At 39.4% G+C, this 23,665-nt stretch overlaps 1 protein-coding gene across 1 annotated transcript in view; it reads left to right on the top strand.

Moving 5' to 3' along the window:
* Window positions 1–2,041: 2,041 nt before the first annotated feature.
* Window positions 2,042–23,665, top strand: part of LOC109934633 (myelin transcription factor 1-like protein) — a 264,033-nt gene continuing 242,409 nt past the window's right edge. The window contains exons 1-4 of the mRNA XM_048596974.1: window positions 2,042–2,090; window positions 7,228–7,282; window positions 7,462–7,495; window positions 7,797–7,859. Of these exons, the coding sequence (XP_048452931.1) occupies window positions 7,228–7,282; window positions 7,462–7,495; window positions 7,797–7,859 (152 nt within the window). The 5' untranslated portion in view covers window positions 2,042–2,090. The remainder of the gene's footprint in view (window positions 2,091–7,227; window positions 7,283–7,461; window positions 7,496–7,796; window positions 7,860–23,665) is intronic.

Here is a 23,665-nt window from a genome sequence, read left to right as displayed (position 1 = left end):
CCAACAGGAATGAACAATTGTTGCAGTTCATTCATGTGCTCTTTAGATGTTTGCCATTACCTAAACACTATCATGCCTTTAAGTCATGTTCCCCAATTTATCATAGACAGCTCATTTCTTATACCAAATACATGGTGTTTCACAGTTAAAACTTAACAAAGCATCTACTGCCTGGAATTCCACTTGTCCAGTTTGAATGCAGGAAATTGAAATATGCTGCAAACCTTGGACATTGTATATAAAGCATACCTGTTCACTCACGTTATGTTGAATTAAAGTTGTTCAAATGAGTCTTCCATCTTAAAAATACTGCTTTTGGAAGCTCTCTTAGTGACTCAGCATATAAAAATATTTCATGTAGTGATAAGGAGGATGTAGACCAAGAAGGTATTAGGTGCAGGCCGTCACCATGTTCAACTGGCTGGTTTGTGCCAGGATAATGAGGAGAAGCATCAATGTGGCTCTCAGTGTTCCGAAGCTATGTCCCAGTTAAAATCAGCCAAGCTGCCAATAAAACCTCCTCACAGTATTCTGTCACTTCCTCCAAATTTCCACCAGGAGGCAAAATTGGCTGCCTCTGCTTTGCTTGCTTCCCATTGGCTGTTCTGTGAAACTTTGCATACAAGTTGGCTGTGGTTTTTTTTATTTAGTCAAATATCCCCATGACGTTACCTCACACATGATAGTCAAGTGAGAACAGGGAGATGTGACCTACATAACATCCCATTTGGCCATTACTCCTGTGCTTTCCAGCCTACTTTTCTCCTGATCTGTTGACACCTTGATTTGAAATTCTCACCCTTGCTTTCAAAGGTCTCCAAGATCTCTGCACTTGTCCAATCTTGGCCTTCTTCTTGATCTAAATTTTCTTTTATGTACCGTTGGTTATCATGTCTTCAAGTGTCAAGGCCCCAAACCCTGAAATTTTCTGCTAATGCTCTTCGTGCCTGGCTCCCAAATTCCTGTTTCTTTGACAGAACAGTGTCCTGTTGCATATTCTTGTGACACATTGTCTGATTTTGTGTGATTATGTTCCAATGAAAAGCCTTGGGACACTTTTCTATGTTAAAGGAACTATATAAATGCCTCAGTAATAGAATAGAGAATTGCAGGTGCTGAATGTCTGAAACAAAAATGGAAATTGCTGGAGAAACTCAGCATATCTGGCAGCATCTGTGGAGAGAAAGCCGAATAAACCTTTCAAGTCCAGTGACCCTTCTTCAGGACTGATGGGAGGTAGGAAAAAGTGGTGCTTATGGTGACGGCAAGGGGTGGGAGGAAAAAAGGAGTGAGCAGAAAGGTGGAGACAGAATCCAGAGAGAGAGAAAACAAGTTAGGCAGCCAAAAGGATGGTTAATAGTAAGTTAGGCAAGGAATAAAGCTGGTAATGGGGACAGTGAGTAGGTGAAAATCGGTTGGCTCTGCTGAAAGCAGCCAATGTAATTGACAGGTCATGGGATGTGAGGGTGAGTAAATGACATAGAAGGATGTTTATTAGGCCCTAAAATTTTTGAACTCGATATTGAGTCCTGAAGGCTGCAGGGTTCCCAAGGGGAAGATGAGATGCTGTTCTTCCAACTTGCGCTGAGTTTTGCTGGAGCGCTGCAGTAAGCCTGAGACAGATGTTGGCCATGAACATGGTGGTGTGTGGAAGTGGCAGGCAACTGGAATCTGAGTCATTTTTATGGACATTCTGTTCTTTACCCACTCCCACTCCCCAGGTAATGCACAGTTGTATCACTGATTAAGACCATTAAACTAGTCACCTGTTAAAATTTTTCCTGGTACTTGGTTTAATTGTCATTGCAGTTACATTTGAGTGTCCCAAATGAACAAAATTCAATTGTGAATAATTTTCAGCATTTCAATAGCTTTTTTATCCTATAATTTTCTTTTTCCTAAGTAATAAATTTAATGATGTAGTTGAAGTACTCATTTGAGGAGCTGTCTATTTATGTTGATGTTGGGCAGTGGATTAGTGTTTCTTTCACTTTTTTTATTCACCAGGATCTTGAGAGTGCCTCTTTGATCCAGATAGAGTTCAAAAAACGAAGGACCCCCAACATGTCTTCATTGGCCATCCAATAAATGTAAGTCCTTGGCCTTATTTGAAGGCATCATGAATGCCTCCTTTGGTACTGATATCCACATTAGGAGTGCTCCCAGTGGCACACTGTCAATATAAAAGGACATTGAGCGACTTCCCAGCATCAGAATTAACAGCAGCAGATTGTTATTAACCCAGAGCTGGATAGTGACCATGCCATTAAAGCTGCATCTGTTGAATCCTTCCATGGCCTCACTACTCCCTGTCTGCATATCTCCCCCAGGACTACAGCCACCTACCAACACCACCCAAATGAGTCCCAATCCCAACCACAATTCTCCATTCCTCTGACTGTGGCTTTTCATGCATCTTTCCCTTCCCACACACTAACAATTGTACCTGTAACAATCTAGGTTCTATGCTTTGGAATTCCCTTCCTAAACCTTCGACATCCCTTTATGACCACTATCTTATCTATCCATTACCATTCTTAATGCCTGTTATATGAAACAGCATTTTTCTTACCCTAATACCTCATTGAAGCGCATTGAGAAATTGTTTTTAAAATTAAAGGCACTACATAAATGCAAGTTATTGTTACATGTATTCATGTGGTTCCACAGCTCTATTGGGATCAATAACTCTGTCAAGCTAGTTTCTCCAGTAATCTGAATGACTAACTTAAAGCAAAATACATCGTCTTAATATCAACAGAAGATATGTAGACAAGTAAAAAAATGATTATTGTTCCTAATTGTTTTGGTAAAGGCATGCTAATGGTGGCATTAATTTTCAAGCTGTTTTGTTTGCTGGAAATATCAGCATACATAAACTGAAAATGTTGAAAGTGCTTGAAATAGACAGCAAGTTCATCAGCATTGAAAAAGAAAGGCTGGTTTATGTTTGAGAAGGCCCTTCTTCTGAGGAAAATATTGTTGGTGGTGTGTATATTTGTTTCAACAAGCAGCGTATCTCTAAACCAAGGCAATGATCGATGTTAGACCCTTGACCTTGTTCATCTGTAGTATTTAAATCAGGGAACAAATGCCAAGTTTTGCTGCAACATTTATGTGCACAGTATACTTCCCTAAATTGGGAACCTTACCTTTATGGGTAGATAGGTTCAGCCTGCACGTATTTTGTTTCTGAGCATTTCCTGTTGAATGCTCATCTTTCATTTGTCTCAGTCACCGTTTTCACAGCAATATTATTGGCGCGATTGATGACATTGAACAAATGGCTGGTTCTTTGAACTGTGAATCTTTTATTTAAGTAGGTGATTAGAAGGGCCTTGTCAGTACATTTTAAAGATATCCATATCTCTGTTGGTTATAGTGGTTTGGTACAGAAGTTGCGTTTGTGAGAAAGGTTAAGCTTGACTGCCCTGAAGAGGCAGAATATATAGTGTATTTGCAAATCAGATTCAAATAACAAAATCCAGTGTTTTCCTTACAGTGCAATTTGCAGGAAGTTCAGATATATTGATTCAGATTACAGTATTCAAAAGTATATCCCTTCTAGTTATCCATAAATGTATTTATCAACTTAAAAAATTGCAATTTGCTTTTGCTTCTGAATAGTTTAAATTTTGCTGCAGACTTTGGTATGGTGGAGTATTCCATATTTTAATTGATTGTTTTCCTTAATGGTTACTATCCAAAAAAGTCTTAGGACAGTAAATGTATTGTTTTACAGAATAAAAGCATATAATATTTGCATTTGAATGCAATGCTGGATTTAAAAGTTAGAAGCCATGTGTTTGATTCTGATTGTGATGTGAAGCTGAAAGGGTCTGAAAATGGATTGCACTTTGACCTGAATGATAGTTCCTGGCAGATAGACCGAATGGCCTGTCCTTGTTTTAATTTTATGGTTGTGTGTTCTCCAAGGGCAGTTGGAACGTAATCATGAAACTTGGCTTCCCAGCTTGGAATTTGTGTTACTCCACTTGTCCTATCCCCCAGTGAAGCTGATACAATCTTGATTTGGTGCCCTCCAATATCTGTCAAAAATGGCCATTCCCCTGGTGTGAATCCTGATAGTGAGTATTGGCTGGCTTTTCGACCATACAAGATATCATGATAAAATTTGTTGCTTTCCTTATCAAACAACCCCACATGTTCACTGGTGCCTGGGACCATTGACTGCTTTATGCTTCTCTGGTTCAAGGTTCATCAGGCCATTAGCTCAGCTGAGATAAGCAACAATCGAAATCCTCATACTGGACTTTCTGATCTGCTTTCTCAGTGATGTGTCACAGGGGGCATTCGGTCATCAAATCATCGGAGGAATCCAATTGGTGAAAATGCAATTAAAGAAGATGAAAATTTATCACAATTTGGCTAATTACAGCAAACATTTAGACATTGTTTTGTTTTAAATTCACATTTGAAATTCATAGGTATTTTGTTTTGCTTGCAAAAAAACCAATAATATTTTGTGCAAGAATATATAACGAAGAAAGGTTCCTTAAAAATGCATTCAAATAAGAAATAGGACTGAATTGCTGTGGCGACACTTTACAGTAATCCCCTGACCAAACAGTATTTTGTTGAACACAAATAATGCATCAGATTCTCCTTGTGTGGTATCTAAAGCTTGTATTACCGCACTGGGAAGAACAGAGAATCATTTTAATGCAGCACCAAGTGTCTCAGTATTACCCCTCTGCTAGATGCTGAGCTGCAAAGGCATATTTACTTACTTACTTCAACCCATCCCTGATTCATCAGTCAAGGGTTCTCAACGGGCATTGTGTCTGTCAAGTTTTTTTTAAAAACTGCTCTGGCTTCTCCAACCGTGGGAGGAAATGACCTCATTATTCTTACAGTTTGATAGTTGAGAATTTCCTCCCTGGTGACCTGCTGTAATTTCAGTTTTCTGCTGTGCGAAGGATGCTGGAATCTCACACAACACCTTTAGTTTGTTTCAATTTAACGACACAAAAGAAGCTTCCATTCAGATTAAAATACCACTCCCCACTTTCACTCCCCCCCCCCCCCCTTTTCTTTGCATTTTTGAAAGAATTGGTCATTCATCCTTATTTTTCACTGGGAAATTAACTTAGTAGGAAAGAGGCAAAATCTATATGTTTACAAGCTAACTCCTTTCCGTCGTCATAGTTGGATCTATATGCTTCTGTGTCATGAAGGAATACAGGTTACAATAATTGCACAGAGGGCTGTCATTCCTTGGCCTTCGTTCGGAGTATTCTGGGCAAGTTCATGACTCCCATCTACACTTAACACTTTGCTGTAATGATTTTTTTTCAGTCCTTTTTTTTTCTGATTTGTCCTTATCAAGGTGAGGGCTTTCAGTGCAGGAATGGAAAGGCTTCTGCCACTTCTAGCATCCAGTGTTAATGTTGAGCTCAGACATGGCATTGGTTTGATGCCGAGTCCTCTGCACTCTGCTGTAGCAATGGGCATTAAACGCATATTAGAGCAGCGCCCCTACTGCAGCAATGTGACATTTTCATTCTGCATACCGACTACCCTTGAATTTTTTTTGTGTGTAATTGCCAGTCTTTTTACTAAATTGGTGCCGAGTTATGAATAGTTTTGTGTTGCTGAGTGATGCCAAAAGAACTGGATTTAGAACGGGCAAATTAATTTGACCCTCTCAGCCAACGGAAAGGGCAGATTTCAATCACATTAGAGCCTGGACAGGATTCAAAGATAGATCTGAGAAGGCAATGTTAGTATCCAGGCAGCAGCCAAGAAATTGACATTTTTGAACAAAGATAGAGGGCACTGAACATATGAGACGTGAAATTGCTGAACTTCTTAGAAGGCTGAAATTACCAATCATTGTTGAAATTTGCATGACCACTTTTTTGTTGCTTTCTCTCACTTATCGCAGTCTATATATTTCTTTCACTTTTTAGTTCCTTTTTCCCTAAATACAAGTCATGTGATGCCTCAATGATTTGCATGCTTTTCTTTTTTAATAAATTAGAACTATTTTAGAATCTGAGCTTCTTATTAGCAAGACTAGATGCCAGACCATTTTCTTTTGAACACTTTCCTGGTTGGGGCTATCTGTACAAAGCTGGTGACTTTAAATTAGAGTCACATTATAAAAATATTATGGGAGATGCGCAAGAGTGAAATTGATTGTGCATAATGCTTTCAAGTGCATCTAGTGAACACTTTGCACTCATGTTCCACGCTAACCTTGGGTTCATGCCAAAGTTTGGGCAAGCAGATGTTCCCCAGTGATTTTCTGTCTCCTGGCCTTGCAGATGCTCATTGACTAGTTAATGTTTTAAGGGAAGGTTATTCCCATGGTGGCTATGCATACAGGCCAGATTCTAATTGTAATCTATTAGCCAGATTACCTGATTAGCAGCAAAATTCTGTCCCATTATCCCATTGTGCAGAAGGATTTGGCAATATAAGTACTTTGAATATTTCTCAGAACAAGAATGTTTCTTAAGGATTGCCATTTAGAAATTCAAATGCAATGGTTGAAAAAAAATGCTTCAGTGGTGAGACATTTGATATTTATGTGCAACATTTACTCCCAACAGAGTGACCATGAACTATATTTCTCTATTTTGCCCATTTTATATTTTTTAATGTCTTCACAAACCAATGGGTAATTAGAAAATCGACAGTTATATTGATTTATTGCATCATTAACAATACTATCTAGAATTAAGAAGTGAGAGACTACCCTTAATACAATGTTGTTGTCAGATTAATATACAATATAGTAGGTATGGTACATGAACACTTTGCAGAATTTGAGCCCCTGTGATTAAACAAGTTAATGTTTTAGCTCGAGCTTTGCCCTTTAAGTAACAATAACAACCCATCCATAACAAAGAGATTGTTGACACCTACCTTAATAAATCTATTGCAATCACCATTCTGGTTGACTTGATTATTACAAAAAACCCTGAAAAATACAGCAATGCAGAAAAAAGAAAATTTAGTTGATATTGTCAAAGTGGTCAGTTGTTGTTTTCTATCAAACATAGAATAAAGTTTTATTCACCGTTCAAAGCAAAAAAAAATACAATGAAATCATTAATTTTGCTAATTTCATGTATCAAAATGTACGTGGAAACAGGGAGAGGTGTGTTAATAAATCCTGTACTACCCATTGGCATGTTGTGTATTGAAGGTCTGTGTGTGCTGGGTAAGGACACTAAATGCCTACTAATCTGTTTTCAGATGGAGGCGGATGCAGACCAGAAGCGCCACCGCACACGCTCGAAAGGTATCCGAGGTAAGGCTAATGGCTCAGTAAATCAGTCAAACCCATGCTCAGGGTGACCTTCATCCACCAGAGCCTCTTAGCTTGTCTCATCCTGACTGTACTTTCATGGAAACTTACTGGCTGTTATATATGAAGAACCAGGTAATTATAAGACATGATAAATCTGTATTGTTTTCATTTCTCCCCAGTCCCCATAGAACCAGTAATCCAAGAACTCTTCAGGTGAGTGCTCATTGTTAAAATTAAAATTTCACCACATTAGCAATTTTGAAATTTCATGTCTCTAACTCGATAAAGCACATTGTCAATTGCATTGGTGGCTGGCTAATGCACGACTGTACTGAAGAAATTAGTTCTCCTGGGACTTACTAATAAAAAATTCAGTATTCGTCGTCTTCCATCCCTTTCTTATTTTATCCTTTCTACCCATACACTCACGGGTGTGCACATCGGCGCGTGTCTGCACACAGAAACCAGCATCCGTGACAATTATCACAATCAGGCATTTCTGTTTTTTTTTCAGTTGTCCAACCCCTGGTTGTGATGGCACAGGCCACGTTAGTGGAAAATACGCAAGGCACCGAAGGTAATTTGTGTGCTTGTATTTAACTATTTTCTTCCTGAATGCTGGAGTGGGCCAAGGGCAATTATATGTATGATGTCTGAGCTCAGGACTGTGAATGTTCTAACTTTCATAAGGTTTATTTTACTTTCATAACAATAGGTAACTCCTATTGAAAATATTTTGCTCCTGACACTTTGAAGGCTACCTTCTACAAAAAGAGCACTGCTGAACATCTGATATAAACTGAGAGATAACTGGGAAGAACGGGTGAAGCTCTGTTGTACTTGCCCATTTGTAAATCATGAGGAATTCTGCAATATCTGCAAGCTGTTTATATTAACCATGAGTTGGATACTATAGCTCCTCAGCCACAAATTTTTGGTTGGGGGAGTCATTAAATTATGACAGATTGCCAACCACAAGGCAGCATTTCTTCTGAAAATTAATTAATGGACATTGACCTAAATAGTACGCTGCCTTTGCCACAAAATGGTTAGCACGTGAAGGTCAGGGTGTGAGGTGTCTTAAGTAACTTTATAGCTGAGGTGGGTACCAAAGATAGGAAGAGTGGTGTATTTTTTGGAGGCATTTCCTTTTGCGCAACAGGGACAGCCCCCAACAAGGTATTATTATACTCCCATTATGTTCTTTCCCACCTATTCTTCAGAGTCCAAACACTTTGTTATCATCCCCATGTTCATTGACGCTTTAGCTTTATTCCAAATCCTGGGCTTTCCTCCTGGGGCCTCGTTGCATTATGATGGTGCCCAGTACTGAGTTCTAGTCAATCAGATTGGCTGACAGCTTGAAGAACAGGACTTTCTTAAAGCCAACATCAAGCCCTCATCTGCTTAAAAACTCCTGCAGCATGTTACCGTTGAGGAGTGGCATTGTTTGACTTTCGTTAACCCCCTGTGCCCTCTGCAAAATTCAGCCCAAAGCAGCCACTAAATTCATAATGAGACTAGAGATATAATAACTTGGATAATCCTAAAGGAAAACATTATTATGGGCTCCAGATTTACCACGTTCACCAAAATCTATCTTATCTGTTTTTCAATTTCAGAATTCAATGGTTTGAACTAAAATTGTAGTGAAAATGTGCAAACGAAACTTACCCAAATTATTTCCAGTTAGATCGATAAAGCAAGGTTTGTTTAGGAAAGTACAGATTGAGAACTGTTGCGGTATTATGCTGTGGTCAGTTGTCAGTCTGGATTTCACATTTTGGTTGGGACCCCAATTGGAATCAAAAGGGTATTACAATCTTGTGCTCTTTGATAATCAGTCACCTGACAGTGATTTTCTGTGAATGGACCAATTAGTGACCAGAAGACAGACTTACCATCCAATTAGGGATGGCAGACATGCTTCAATAGAAGGCCCTTCAGTGTAGGAAGAGATGAAGTTTGCAGTTTAAAAAATAGAGAGAGAAATGGAGAGCGTGAACACCCTATTTTGAGCTGTTTTCTCTCTAATGTCTTAATCTCCCAAACCAAACCCTTCTGGTCCCTCTGACCCTCCTGGGCACGACGTTATTTTGAAGGATGTGAGCACATTGGGAGAGAGTGCAGAGAGGGTTTGCAAGAATGGGGATGAGGAACTGTAGTTATTAGGATACAAGTTGAGACTGTTCTGCTCGGAGAGGAGAAGGCTAAGTGGAGATGTGTTAGAGGGTTTCAACATCATGAGCAAGTTGGTTAGAGTAGATAGGGAAAAACTACATCCCTGTGTAAAACAAACAAAAGGGCAAAGATTTCAAATCGTCTGCAAAAGAAGTGAAGGTGAGGTGAGGAAAAGCTTCCTTACTCAGTAAGTGTTTAAGGTATGGAATGCACTGCCTGGAAGCGTGGTGGAGGTGGATTCAATTGAGACATTCGAAAGAGCAGTGAATGATGTGCAGTAATAGAGCATTCCAATTGGCTTCAGCCAATCAGGACTTCGTGACCAGTCAATGCCACTAATTACTCACCACTTTTGGGAGAGTAGCCACGCTGAGCCCCAAATGAAGTTCTGGTAGGTGGTCACCCACTGTGGGATGTTACATGTAGACCAGAACGTTGACAAATGGCACCAATTTTTGTACATGCCTGCCTCCATGCTTGCCCACATGGGGTGGGGGGGGGTGCCCATTATGTCTTGTACAGGACATGCCTATTATCACCTGAGAGATTCTCTAAAGGTTGTGTACTGTGCCCAACAAATATAACTATCTGATAGGGAAGAATAGTTCACCTCATACATATCTTCAGCACCATTATGGCTTTGAGAGATGTGAAACACACCATATTAGTAAATAAAGCAGTGCCCCTTTCTGTTGTTGATAAAACAATCCTGGAATAAAATTCAGAGTTTTTTTAATGACCGAGATGGACAGCAGAAAATCAGACAGTTCTATTCCACTGACGACCAAAATTTTCCAACAAAATTGCATGTTTCCTTTGCAAGATTTTTAACTTTATGTCTGGTTGTTTTTGTTAATGAAATGGTGAGGTAAATATTTTTAATCGTTCATTGAAACAGTTCTTAGCTGCAAAACGCTATTTACTTTTGATAAGATTTTGAGCAAAAAAACGTCTTGGAGTCTCCTGTACTGGTTTAGCCTCCTAGTCACGTGTAAATTCAATGGTGCGTTGTTCCCATGGAGTCTCACTTGGCCTGAACTGAATCTAGCTGTATTCCTATGTTTGCCTGTTTAAATAGGGCGGGGCAAGTGCCAGGAGAGCCAACCTGATGGGAATTGGCACTCTTTCCAAAATGGAGGAGAGAAGCTGTATGCTGACTGCAGGCTTTAAAATCTGTAAGCTGAAAATTCCTGATCTTTCTAACAGCCCTGCAAAATTCTCTCAGAAATAGTGTCAAATTGGTTTGTGGTCTTCACCAAAGAATGAACAGCCACTCACCACGGTTGATTAGAGTTCCAGTATTATATTGCACTTGAAACAAGGAAGGTGCAAGGGTGTGGAAAAGGAACAATGGGGGCATCTGGCATGACGGGACATGAGTCATAAAAGCAATTGGTTTAAAGAAGAAAATGCTGTTGCAGATTAGTTTGGAATCTAAACATTGGAATGACTGGTAAGCAATGGGTAATATTTAATTAAATTTTTGTAAATACTTTTATTCCCAATATCTTAACAATTTTGCTTTCTCTGCAGAGTGGTCTGTCTGAATTACTTAATTTTAACCTTCTTCGCATAGGACAATGATAAGCTCCATTCCTTTTCAAATTCAGGCTTGGTGCACTCCAAAAGATGATTACCTCATCTCTTCGAATCTTTCTAATCCTGGTACATTTAGCCTTGCGTCTTCTTGCTTTAACAATTAACAATTAACAATTCACTGCCAGTTAATTGCTTGATCAAGGTCCACTTCTCAGTATAGAAAGCTCTTTGTACATGAATTTGAGACCAAAATCTTGACACAGTCCATTACTTACCCAGACAGTGTGCCTGTGGACTGCCACAGGAGAGCATCCTTCAGGCACAGTATCTTATATCATTAGCAATGGTTAAAACAGCCCCAACAGTGCCAGTTTCACTACTAAATCTTGACAAAGAGCGTCTTCTCGCAGTTAAGATTATTTCGAAGGACTTACAATCCTATTCCATTCAATTCCTCCTTGCTATGGTTTTGACTCAGTCTTTTTCTTCAGAAGGCTGAGACATTCTTGGCTGTGGAGTAGGGAGTCTCACGGATGCAGGACTGCTGTAGCATTATTTGGATCCTGATGTTGTACTAACCGCTGAATGATTTGAATACCATCAAGGTTCATCTGAGTGCTCCCCTCCTCCACCACCACCACAGCCATGAGACCATGCAAAAACCATGTCCAGGACTTATCCAAACACTGATAAGCATTGTAGGCTGCTGATCTTTGCTTCTGGCTGCCAATTTCTTAATATTCATTCATCGCATGTGTGCATCACTAACATTTTATTACCGATCAATCAGGCTACTTTGTCCTGGATGGTGTCAGGCTCCTTGAGTGTCGTTGGGAGCTGCACCCATCCAGGCAATTGAGGAGTATTCCACCACATTCCTGACTTGTACCTTGTAGATGGTGGACAGGCTTTGGAGAGTCAAGAGATGAGTCACTCCCTGTCGTACTTCTGGCTCCTGACCTGCTCACATAGCCGCTGTTTTTATATGGCTAGTCCAGTTCAGTTCAGTTTCTGGTCAGTGATAACCCCCAGGATTTTGCTAGCTTCCTTCTTTTGTTCTTTCTGGGTATGCAGCTGGATGATTGCCGGCAAGTATGTAAATAATGTCCCACATAGCTCAGTGATTGAGGCCTGAGCCTTAAATTGATGACATGGGACAGGGTGGGGTTTAATGTGCATGCCACATGCCTGAAACCTGCATCAATTAAAATGCCCCTTTCTGCGTTTTAAGACTTCCCTTACTGGGGATCCCAATCCTGCTGTATACAAAACTAGACAATGTTTGAGAATAGGATATGGGACACAGCCTGTGCAAATGCTTCTGTTTAATTCTCTTAAACAAGTTATGTAGTACTGATGTTCATTTGCTGCAGAGGTATATTTATTTCAGTAGAGATGATCTTTCTTTGTTTTGTCAGAAATCCTCGTCAGTTCTTCATTCACTACCTGCACATTTAGGTTCAACCTTTCTGGCTGTTTATAATGTTTAATGTATTTTGTATTAATAATTGTATGTTATATGTATATAGTCTGTGTATTTTTATTATTGTTTAATGGATGCTTCATTCATAAGGATGCTTTCCTTATTTTTCCTTTTATTTTGTTTTGTTTCATTGCTTGTGAATATTGTGGGCAAAGCCAGCATTTATTGTCCCCATTGAGCAGGTGGTAGTGAGCTGCCTTCTCGAACTGCCACAGCCCTTGTGGTGTTGCTACAGTGCTGTTGGGTGATCAGTTAAATATTAGGATACTTATTTAGGCTCATGTTGTCTTTGCTTAGAAATTGTTTTATATTCAAATCTGTTCCAGGTTTTGGTTGTCTTTCCAGTGCAGCAAATCCATTGTCATAGTTCACTTGAAAGTGGACAAAAACAAAATCAAAAAAAAAAAGCCCCTTGGTATTTTGCCCAGTTTACATTAGGAATGAAAACTGAACAGTTTACTCAAAAACTGGACAGTCCAAGCAAGAACTAAATAAATGACATCCATAAACAGTGGGACCTTAAGCTGGTCGCAACCTTTAATAAGAAAAAGTAGAATAACTCATGAATTCTGAGTTTTTTGAATTATTGTCAGTGTTTCATTATAGGGAAACATAGAAGCCAGTATGTATACAGCAAAATCCCAACAAATGGAAATGTAATAAAGACCACGTGATCAATCTTTACAGCGTTTGTTAAGGGATGAATATTCACCAGGTCACTGGGGAGAAATCTCTGTGTCTTCATTGGAATAGTGCCAAGGGACTTTTCATGTACTCTGGAGAAAGCAAACTGCATACGGTATAAAGTATCATCTGCAAGACAGCACACCTCTAAGAATGTACCGTTCCCTCAGTGCCTGTATGCACTGGAGTATCAACTTAGATTGTTGCAGTCAAGTCTCTGGGGTGGAACTGAACTTCTGAATCTTCTGACTATGTAGTAAGAATGCTATTAATTAAGCCGTAGCTGACATTTTTGGCAACATTGGTAGAGGCACTAAGTAAATGGTAACAGATTGACCACCCCTTAATACCTCTTTCTAACATACTATTCCATTGATTTCAGTGGAAAGGGAAATTGAGTGGAGTTTATCACAGGCAACTAATCTAATAATACTCATTCTATGACAGTGTTCAAGTTGGATTTCACCACCATCCTCATGTTTTATTACTCCCTCTCTATCTCGAGCGTCTGAACCATGCGTTCAGATAATATTATCATGGTCAGGGTTGCTGTTTTATGCACATGGACTTGATAGAGGTGAAAGGAACAGCTTGTCCAATCCCAAACTGGTGAGGCAGCATGAGCCCCACCCTATGCCCTACATCGCCTCTTTTTGTTATGTGCCACTCAGCGACTCTACTGGCGCAATGATGGGACACCGCTGGGAGTGAGGACCTTGGTGGCAGAAATCATGTATGCCAAGAGCAGTCGGTCACTAAGAGGCTGGCAGCTCCATTGACTGGCAGTGCCCCAATGAAGGCAGTGTCTGCTCCTTGTATGACACCCATCTGAGGCTCAAGATCATCATGGGTACAGGCCAAAGGTAACTGATGGCAGAATGGATGAACAGGATCAGCAGCAAGGTCTGAGGTGTGGCAATCAACATCCACTGTCGCTTCCTGATGCTGAGTTCCTTGAGCGCTAGGTGACTCTCAACGAATAACTCCTCAAGCCAACTCCAAAAACTCTTTGTGCTTCTTTTGTAGGGACTGCCCAGCCCTACCTGTTGCTGGTAAATATTAACAGCAGAGGGGATGAGGTCCAACGTGGGGATCAATTCCCCACAGAAGTGTCTCAGTTAGAGGTACAACAGGAAGGTTGTCCACGCACTTACTCTTTATGGACTTAATCATGGAGCAGGAGGGAAGGAAGCAGGATCCTCACCTGCCATCCTCCCATCTGAGTAAATGCGCTGCCCCCAACGACCTAATGTGCCATGGGCAAGGGAATTAAAATTCACATTTGATGACTGAAGAATTTAACCCTGGTTTTGTCGTATGTGATTTAGGATATGTAACAGTGTTTCGGGATCACATTCTGGGATTGTACGCATTTCTAATTATGCTGTTTGGTTTACATTAACTATGTAAGGCAGATTCTATCTTTTCATTACATTAGAGTACTTGACTTCCCATGTTTGTTATTGTTTTGCTATTTTCTTTAAATGGAATGCTGTTTCCTTTGCTAGAGGCTGGAATGCAGCGAAGGGTTGTTGTGTACGAGGGTTAGCCAGATGGTATTGTATAACAGAGATGTGCATATCGTTGAATATTCTGAAGTTTTGCTTCATAATCAGCAGAGATCAGGGAGTATTTGCCTTCTCTTAGGAGTTTAATTGGCTGGGTACAGTACGTGATAAGGTAAATTGTACATGCTCTTTGGAAGTAGCCAGTTTAATGAAGCAATTGGCATTGTCTCATTCTGTATTCTGTTTTATTTTTATATGAGCAGCTTAGTTCAGTCTCTGGCATTATTTGAGTTTTCATCTGATACGAGATTTAGTATAAGAGGTAAAATGTAAGTAATTCCAGCTCTTTTGGTGTTTGAAAGTTGACAGTTCTAAAGGCCATTTCTTTTGTTTCCGTTCCCTGTCTCAATAATGAGCATTCTTAACTCAGGTAGGCTTGGCCAGTAGCACTTACTAGTTCCTCAACCCTCACTTGTGATTCACTTTATTCTTTTAGTCAGATCTTTGGTTTCCTGTGTTTCCAAGATCCTTGTGAAAGAAGTATTTCCATTCTCTGTTCTTTGTTTTGAATTATAAACCAGGTCTCCAGAGGGTGTAAGGAGATGACAAAGATAACAGTTTTACTTCACTGCACCTTCTGCCCTCACAGTTATTGCACTATTATTAATCTTTGGCAACTAAGGTAGTGTGTTTGCAAATAAGAATTAACATTAGCAAAATTGGATTCAAATGAAACTCTTTTCTATTTATTGTATATACAATTGCCATCCATCACTGAACTCAACAGAATTTATTCCTCAATATAATCTGGAAAATCAGTTGTTCTTGGCACAAGGGCTAAAGAGACGACAGAGAGCTCTAGATAACGGTTCCTAAACTTAAAACTTACTCGTCTACTTGGAAAAAAAACTTAGTTGTCTACTTGGAGGCTTTGTTAAACATAGATTCCCATATCTTTGTCATCTTTGTCATCACTTTACACCCTCTGGAGACCTGGTTTATAATTCAAAACAAATAGTTCTTATAAAGCTATGAGGCAGAGTCTACAGAAAATTGGTCCGTGCTGTCTCTTGATAACAAATTATTGAATCTTCTCTGCCCTATTTTGCTGTATTTTATTTAATTTTTTTTTCCATTTCATGTACCTTTTCACCCACCAGTTTGATTGCCATGGCTGCTGCAGTGCGTGAATAATCATATGTACATATTTGTTTGGAATCTGGTTGTATCATGCATCGATCAGGATATATCTTATCATGTGTAGTTTTGAGCTGCAAGCAACAAGAAAGCATATTATCCTTTCATTTGTATGTTGGCTCTGGCTTTGTTTGGCTATCATGAAGGAGTACCCAAAATCTTAGCTGGGGCTTTCTCCTCAAGATGTTTATCAGCAAAGTTCAACATTTTCTGAAGGCAAAAACAGAAAATGTTGGAAATACTCAGCAGGTGTGGCAGCATCTGCGAAGGAAGAAGTAGGTTCCAGGTTTGACGACTCATCACCAGTGTTTTGGCTTCACATCACCATTTTCTGGTTTCAGGTTAGATTTGCAGCAACCCCACTTGATTCCTTTTTGTCTCTGCTATAAATAATGTCTGTCTTACTGATACTGAGAAAACCTTTATAAAAATAATACATGCTGGTGGCTAATCTATCCTCATGTTGTTTTGTTTTAAATGTGTATGTCACTCTGCTAGCCTTTGTAGAGTTTGTTAATGCTGACAGCTTATTCTTTATGTTTTTTGAGTTTTTGTCAAAGGTTTCTATTATAAATAAGCATTGGAGTTCTGGGTGACTTCATGTACTATAGTCGTGTCAATAAAAATATGATTTCAAGTTCTTTGTTTCACATTTTATAAGTGACGCCACTGTGATATTTCTAATGAGCATTTAAAAAAAACCTGCTAAAAGGTGATTTAGAATGTAATTTAAGTGCATAAAATCTTAAGCTTTTCCAAAATGGTAATTCTGAACTTTTTTTTTGCTCTTCTGAACTCTTTCCTGTTTTATTCAATAATAATTTATTGCTTCCTAATATTGTCTATGCATTTTTGGCAATCCGTGAAAATCATATTTTGCAAATAGTTCTTATAAAGCTACGAGGCAGAGTCTACAGAAAATTGGTCCGTGCTGTCTCTTGATAACAAATTATTGAATCTTCTCTGCCCTATTTTGCTGTATTTTATTTAATTTTTTTTTTCCATTTCGTGTACCTTTTCACCCACCAGTTTGATTGCCATGGCTGCTGCAGTGCGTGAATAATTGCCTGTCTTAGTAGGAGCATGTTCTGGAGCTAAAGTCGAGTGCTTTCTTCGTGATGTATGCCTCATTTGGATTCAGCCGACAGCCTAGGGGCTGTATTATTCATGCCTTGACAGATAGCACTCACTAAAAGCATTGGACTAGGGCCAGGTACTGGCAGGGAGATTCTGGAACATTGCACCTTACTACTCAGAGTATCATCTACAAAAGGAGAGCTGCTTCATTTCCATAGCTATGTTAGCACCATAAAAATATAGAAATCCAATTAATATACAGCAAATTGCAGCATGCAGAGAATTGCAGCATGCATTAAGATTATTAATGTAATTTTCTACATTTAATTGCAAGGCTTTCGTTTAATTAGTAAGTCACCACTAGTGAAAAATGAAGATTCACATGAATGCATATAACACAATGCAGTGACACTGAATTAACTAATTAATGTATGGCTGCTGTACAACAGAATGCACTGTGGGATATTTGTTAGGAATGCAATGTTTGTATGAAGGCCAGTTTTAAGTATTTTTTTTTCTCCCCCTTGATATTTCTATACCACATTAATGTGATTTTACATCTGTTATCATTATCCTTGGCAAAGAAATATATGAAATAAATATTAGATTTATCTTTTAGGCATAGACTGAAGATTTTCTAAATGTTTGACAGCTTCTAACAACTGTGTTTTAAAAATAATCTAATGAGGACGAAAGTTTATAGTTGAATAGACATGAAGAAAATTCTGAACATACGGCATACCCAGTAAGTTTTCGCATGTTCTCCAATGTATGACTTCACTAATGCTGTTTTTTGCCACCAAATATTGGTTTAAATCTGCAGCTGCTGCATGCAGTTCAAATGCTTCCTTTTAACCTAGCCTCAAGCAGTATCTTAAAATAATCCCCCTCACTTCGTTACTCATTTCTCCTCCCCTTTCCTGAAGCAATGACTTATCCCTGTGTACAGTCCCACAGGCTTCCTTGCTAGTCCTCACCCAAGAGGCTAAGCTTCATGTGCAATCTGCGACCCAGAAGGAGAAACAAGCCAGAGTGTCACAGTCTCCATCTTCTGCCCACACACTTCCAGTATTTCCAGTAGGGTCACTTAAATCATGATCAGGAGCAGGAACGTTGACAGCTTCTTGTTCCCTATTGTTAGCCTTGCTCCAGTGAGATCAAGGCTAGTACCTCACAATGTCCCCTTTGAGGTTCAGTGATCATTGGGTGGTGGCGACATTTAAAATTTTATAATTTGGAGTTTAAATATTTAGGTGCTGTGTTAATAAGCTTCAAAGGAAAAGGCATTGATTTATGGTCAACATTTAAAATCCACAATATTTTATTATAATGCTAAACAATATTTATGGCGATGAAGGCCACAACGAGGGGTCATGTAGACAGCTGGTGCATGAGAAAAGTGAAACCTAATTGGTTACAAGCTCCTGTTTATATACTGTTTGTGATTTGTTACAAGTTGCTGTGGCAACGTGCATTTTTATGCGCATGTCGTGATCAAGAGCTTAGAATAGTGGCAGAGGATCCAATGTTTTTGCAATCACATGGCTGACGAGTGATCACTCCCATTCTTACTAACTGCTATTGGTGTGTTGGAAGGAGTTACAGGCTGCCACTCAACTTGTTTGGCTTTGTTACGAATCCACCTTCCTTGGCCTCCTGTTAGATAGATGCTTGTCATATTTTATTTCTAGTTCACAGTGTTAATTAAAAACTGATGTAAAGTTTAAGTATATTTTATCAAAGTATCTATGACAGGATGTAAACCTTAGTTACAAGAAGAGCGTGTTGATCTCTCTACCTCTCTGTTTTCTTTTCCTTCTGTGATCTCGGCACTTTTAAAACCCAGACTTGGGATCAGCAAATTTTCCCCATTTATCTTGTTTTCTTTTAAATCTTTGTGACCATATTGACATCTTCATGATGGATCGTGGTCCTTTGTCATGGTTTCCCAATTAATACGTGATAATTTCAATACCCACTGATCCTGTGTACCTACAGAATATTTTTTCATTTAAAAAGAATGGTTGCTTCTCTATAATCTTACCTGCAATCTATATATAAAAGTTATGTCTTGTTGATTTGACTATTTTTATATTTATAAAACTGCTCCACATGTAAACTATTATATTTGCTGCCCGCAGATTATACATTTTTGGCTTTGACACCATTAGCTATCAAACCCTTGAGTCTTTGCCTACATAAATCATGCAAGAAACTGTTTTTAAAAACCGAGAAAACTGCAGATGCTGTAAATCAGAAACGAAAACAGAAATTGCTGGAAAAGCTCAGCAGGTCTGGCGAGATCTGTGGAGAGAAATCAGAGTCAATGTTTCAGATCGAGTGACCCTCCCTCAGAGCACAAGCTATTTGTGTTGCATTCAACCTTATTTTAAATCTGATAGCTTCCAGCCAGCTGATCGACTCACACCCACTTTGAAGATTAAAATTCACCAGAAGGGTTCTCTGTTTTTCTTGTTAACTTTGGAATCATTGAAATCAGGGAAGCCTATTGCACCAAATAAGAACATTTGCCACACCACGTCTGCAGCAGCTATCAAGTAGCTCTCCAGTCTAATCCCACTTATTTGCACGCGTTCCATTTCCTTGAGGATTATGACATTGCAAGTACATGAGGGTTCCTGCCTCTCCCATCCTTTCAGTTCTTGAGTTCCAATTCCTCGCCACCTTCTGAGTAAAAGGGGAAATTCCTTTTATAACTTCATTAAACTTCCTCCGTCTAACATAAATCCATGTCCCCTGGTTTTAGTTCCACTGAACTGAGGGAAATTAGGCTTTCCCAGACATTCTATATGCCCTCACAATTTTGTACATCTCTATTTAGTCTTCCTTCATGTCCTTTATTCTCATTGGTGGTAAAACGTCTGCTTTAATCCCTTGTTGTTCAACAATTTGCATTTCCACATCAATACCCACCTCCCCTTGCTCCCACCACAAATTCCCAAATCCCCACCTCTCCTCATCTCACCTTATCACCAGACAGAATGCCTGCAGGCGCAATGTGAGTATTTCCACTGAAGATTTGCTACTACATAGGTGTCTTGCTTCTAGCATGTATCTGTCACACAACAGTGGGTAGATTTGACATTGCCCAATAAACTGAGCAGTGGGCGATCAGCTACCTTCTAATATAATTTTCCACCTCATTGCAAAATTTGGGATAAAAATTCCACAGGGCTATGTAACACGGCATTGATCTGCTGAGGAAGAGTCACTGGATCCAAAACATTAACTCTGATTTTTTTCTTCACAAACGCTGCCAGACCTGCTGAGCTTTTCCAGCAACTTCTTTTTTATTCCTGATTTACAGCATCCGCAGTGCTTTTGGTTCTTATTGATCTGCTGTCCATGGGCTACTATTGTTTTGACTGAGACAGGAGGAGTGCATTGCCTTTAAAGTTGCACTACTCCACAGGTTACTACAGAGATTTCTTTTTATTTGATTCGTGATATGGCCAATTGTAGACGTTCGAGACATTCCAGCTGGAGATATTATTGGACAAGTCAAATCCCAGACTGAAATCTGGCTTGACAGAGCACATTTTAGTTTTTTTTGTTTTATTTAACAAGGTTTCTCTCACTGAAACACAGACATGCAATGCCGCAGATCAAAGTTTTAACAATTTAACAGGTTTACCACTCAAAAGAGAAAGTAAACTAAAATGAACAATGTTACTTACATATAACACAATTTTACAGATTTTGAAATAAATGATAAAATACAATCCAATTTAACCCGACATCAACACTCTACAGGACTTAAACATGAGAGAGACTTTGCTCCTCTATCATATCTTTAGGGTTAACTTGATTTTTTTTCAATTCCCAGTTTTGAGAGCTTGCTGGCCTCTTCCTTATTATTCACACAAGTGAGCTCAGACTTTCTCAGCTTCATATAGCCCCTTCAGAGTTCTAACCAAACACTTTTGGTCTGCAACTTTGAAACCAAATCCCTTACACTGAGGTAACCTATTTTCTTACTTATCTAAACTGACTCCTTCCTCTAGCAGAAAGGGTTTCATACATTTAACTTTAATCAGGATGTCTGTAAATTGAAATCAAAAGCTTTCCAAGCAATGCGCATTTCCGTTTGAGAAATAAAAGCAAATAATTTCTGATACTTCTAACTGAAGCTAACTAACCAATGCTTTTAATTATTTAACCACTCATAAAATTGATCCAGTGCAAACAAATTCCCGTTATTACTCCAGGACCTGCGTTTCTCATTCTGTTTTTTTTTCAAATTTATAGCTCTAGAAATACCAACAAAGGAATCATTGGAACACCTCCCCCCACCATAATAGAGATCGAAGCCCACTAGTTCAAAATCCAAAATCTATAATAAATGATTTTGAAAATATACTACACACCTTATGTTTCACAGGTTTCTTTAATAAACATAATTGTTGATTTATTAGAAACAAAAATTACTCGATGATGTAAATCTGGTTAACACACAAGTTCTTATATTAAAATATAGATGTTTATCTCTTTGACTAACTCAAGCTGTACATGCAAACAAACACTCACACAAACCAGTGAAAGGGAAAAGAATAAATTTGTCTCAGTTGTGAATCACTTTTACGGGGGGAAAAGAAATCATTTTTATATAGTCATGGAGTCATAGAGATATACAGCATGGAAACAGACCCTTCAGCCAAACTCATCTATGCTGACCAGATATCCAATATAAATCTCGTCCCATTTGCCAGCATTTGGCCCATATCCCTCTAAACCCTTCCTATTCATTTACCAATCTGGATGCCTTTTAAATGTTGTAATTGTATCAGGCTCCACCACTTCCTCTGGCAGCTCATTCCATACACGCACCTCCCTCTGAAAGAAAAAGTTGCCCCTTCAATCCCTTTTAAATCTTACCCCTCTCACCCTAAACTTATGCCCTCTAGTTTTGGATTCCCCCACCCTGTGGAAATGATCTTGTCTGTTTACCCTATGCTTGCCCCTCATGATTTTATAAACCTCAATAAGGTCATTCCTCAGCCTCCGCTCCAGGAAAAATAGCCCCTAGACTAGGGAGGCACGGTGGCTCAGTGGTTAGCACTGCTGCCTGACAGTGCCAGGGACCCAGGTTCAATTCTACCCTCGGGCAACTGTCTGTGTGGCGATTGCACATTCTCCCCATGTCTGCATGAATTTCCTCTGGGTACTCCAGTTTCCTCCCACAGTCCAAAGATGTACAGGTTGGGTGGATTGGCCATGCTAAATTGCCTGTAGCATTCAGGGGTCTGTAGATTAGGTGGGTTATAGGGGGATGGGTCTGGGTGGGATGCTCCAAGGGTCAGTGTGGACTTGTTGGGCCGAAGGGCCTGTTTCCACACTAGGGATTCTATGAGCCTCTCCCTATAGCTCATACTCTCCAACCCTGGCAACATCCTTGTAACTCTTTTCTGAATCCTTTCAAGTTTGACAACATCAACAAGTTTTAGTTCTTCAAAGAAAAAGGATGAGGATTGCATTTTCAGATGGCTGTCAATCTGATATTCTTCTGCAAAACAGCCAGATATCGCTGAAAACAACTTGAAGTCTATGGGATCTTTGCCAAATGTGGTTTGCTCAGGAAGCATTACATTGTGGATTCTTTCAGCTATACTTCAGGAGGTCAATCAGGGTTCATGCTGGACCAGGTCTCCAGGTACCACACTGAGCCCACATCAAGAAGGTTTCCAGAAACAGGAGAGCTGGGCTAGTAAGTACTGTTCCCCCCTCCACCAGTGTCATTGCAAGTTTTAAGCAACCTCCAAAGCAAAAGCTGCTACCTGACTGTCATAAACCTAGACAAGAGCTCTACTAAACAATTAGTTAGCACAAGACATGTGAAGTCAAGAAATGTCTTTACTAAGAAGAGGAATTCCTCCATGTAGAGTGCCCCACAGCTCTTCAAACTCAAGTCCACAAAAAATATGAAATATAAAGCCACTGTAAAACCACCACCCGGTGTTAAAATTTAAAAACCTACTCCTTGGAGTTATAGATAACAAGGTGTAGAGCTGGATGAACACAGCAGGCCAGGCAGCATCAGAGGAGCAGGAAAGCTGACGTTTCGGGTCCGGACCCTTCTTCAGAAAAACCTTGGAGTTATACCTTATTACTGGTGAAAAGAATGTCAGGCAATATGTCCTGGATTCTTCTAACTCGAAGTGTGAAATATACTGACCTCTTATGGATTTTAAAAGCATTTAAAATTTCTCAGATGTTCACAGACAAAATGAATAGTTAATGTATAGGGATGGCCTGGCGAACAGTTCAATACTTCACCACATGCTAGAACTTAGATTACTAGGAAAGGAATCACAACCCTCCAGGAATTGGGGATGAATCTCTAAGATATTTTTATGAGCAACCCAGGAAAGAATGTAATGTGACTTGTAATAATAGTGTACTTGTGCATGTACTTTGTTGAAAAACTGTAGTTTACTCATAAGAATTGGCAATATGGGTAAGTGGAAAAACTATTGTTGACAGAGTCAAAGATTGTTTCAGTTGGATGAAACAGACTGTCTTCATTCAGAGATAGCGAGAACTGCAGATGCTGGAGTTAGACATAACACAGTGTGGAGCTGGAGGAACACAGCAGGCCAGGCAGCATCAGAGGAGCGGGAAAGCTGACATTTCGGGTCAGGACCCTTCTTCAGAAGTCCCGACCCAAAACGTCAACTTTCCCACTCCTCTGATGCT

The sequence above is a fragment of the Rhincodon typus genome, chromosome 5 (assembly GCF_021869965.1).
Source record: "Rhincodon typus isolate 14 chromosome 5, sRhiTyp1.1, whole genome shotgun sequence".
NCBI lineage: Eukaryota > Metazoa > Chordata > Chondrichthyes > Orectolobiformes > Rhincodontidae > Rhincodon > Rhincodon typus.
The sequence above is the reverse complement of the archived record's forward strand: the minus strand, read 5'-3'. Positions and strand labels throughout refer to the sequence as shown.